The 1,662-nt window shown below is 46.1% G+C and overlaps 1 protein-coding gene across 1 annotated transcript; it reads right to left on the bottom strand.

The window, feature by feature from the left end:
• Window positions 1-384: 384 nt before the first annotated feature.
• Window positions 385-648, bottom strand: LOC133261397 (ATP synthase subunit e, mitochondrial-like). Its single transcript, XM_061439886.1, has one exon. The coding sequence runs from the start codon at window positions 646-648 to the stop codon at window positions 478-480; it is 171 nt and encodes a 56-aa protein (XP_061295870.1). The 3' UTR covers window positions 385-477.
• Between the last annotated feature and the right edge of the window lie 1,014 nt (window positions 649-1,662).

The raw sequence follows: 1,662 nt of genomic DNA, 5'->3' as shown, positions 1-1,662 counted from the left end.
GATACTAGCTATAGGACCAGGGGCCAGAAATTTGTTTAATTTTTTTATGAGCCTTTGCTTTCTCATTTGCAAAATGGAAATGGTGGTGTATAATTAGAGGTTGTGATTATACTGAGATGAGTTTGTAATAAACTGTCCAAGACTTTACTATTCCAAAATGATGATGCCTCTTGGTCCCTAGGTGAGGACTTCCAGCCCAGTACATTCAACTTCCACCCCAAGACCAACTGACCATCTCTGAATTATTTCTGGGGGTTCCAGATACATCTTCCAGGTGCATTTTGCCAGGTCTGCCTAGGCAAAAATTGGTCCATGAATTTATGCTTTGGCTTTCTAGGTCTTTTATTCATTTGCTCAACAAATATTATTAAGGTCTTTTTTGTTTGTTTGTTTGTTTTTATACTTTATTCATCCACACTGTTCTGGAGAAGGGCAGGCTCACTTTAATATGCTATCCCCTCAGGCTTCTGCCAGTTCTCACTCCATGCATTTCTGCTCATCCTGCTTCTTTTTCTCTGCTATCCTCCTCTCTTCTTCTGCCCAGGGTTTTGGATAATTGTAGCGCCTGGCTCCGTAGGCCACGCTGAGGAACAGGGCGGAGTAACTGACCAGCTTGATGAGCGGAGAGACCTGCACCGGTGAAACCATCTTGTCCATGACCCTCCCACCGGAAGCCCAACTTGGACCCAACAAATAATATTAAGGCCTGATCATATGCCAGAGCTTCCCAAGTGGCACAGTAGTAAAGAATCTGCCTTCTAATGCAGATGGAGACATAAGATACATGAGTTTGATCTCTGGATTGGGAAGATTCCCTAGAGTAGGAAATGGCAACCCACTCCAGTATTCTTGCCTGGAAAATTCCATGGACAGAGGAGCCTGGTGGGCTACAGTCCCTGTGGTCGCAAAGAGCCAGACATGACTAAGCATGCACACACTCATGCTACTGTGTGCCAGGCACTGAGAGGCAAGGAGCAAGACAGATATGGTTTCTGTGTTCACAAAGATGGCATTCTAATGAGAGGGAAGGCAAGAAGAGAAGTACATCAGCAGTGATGAACACTACCCAGGAATATAAAACAGGGTTGGGTTAGAAGATGTCGAATGGGGAAGTGGGGGCACCTAAGGCTTCTCTGGGGAGGAATTGTCGAGAATGTCTGCCTCATAACTGCCGTTTGCTTCATTATCGCCTCTGCTGATGCTTTCTTGGGATGCCTATGGTCCGTGGCTGGAGGGAATTGGCAGTGCTGTGGAAGGCGTGGATCTCTGTCATCCAACGTTTATTGCTCAGTCTCCCAATTCTGCTTAACTGCCTCACTTGGCTCCCAAAGCACAGTCCTCCAGTCCTTCATGGAACCAGAATCTCTACATTCTTGCCCTTTACCTGATGCCAAAAGCTCAGCCTCTCTGTACACTGGTGCGAAATCAAATCTCAGAGAGAGTTTTGGGTGAAGTAGAAAAGAACAGCTTTATCGCTTTGCCAGGCAAAGGAGGACACAGTGGGTTCCTGCCTCAAAAAACTATGTGTCTCAACCCAGGAGGATTTGATGAAGAGTTTTATAGCAATAGTTCAAGGGTGGTGCTGTGGGTCTCAGATGGTGGGTCTCCTAATCTTGATGCCCTTCTCTTGTCCGTTTAATCTTGCATCAAGTGGCTTGGCTG

This window comes from Bos javanicus, chromosome 15 (genome assembly GCF_032452875.1).
Source record: "Bos javanicus breed banteng chromosome 15, ARS-OSU_banteng_1.0, whole genome shotgun sequence".
In the NCBI taxonomy this organism is placed as follows: domain Eukaryota; kingdom Metazoa; phylum Chordata; class Mammalia; order Artiodactyla; family Bovidae; genus Bos; species Bos javanicus.
The sequence above is the reverse complement of the archived record's forward strand: the minus strand, read 5'-3'. Positions and strand labels throughout refer to the sequence as shown.

Excerpts from the sequence above, each read along its gene's own strand:
- LOC133261397 (XM_061439886.1), bottom strand. The coding sequence starts at position 648 with ATGGTTTCACCGGTGCAGGTCTCTCCGCTCATCAAGCTGGTCAGTTAC.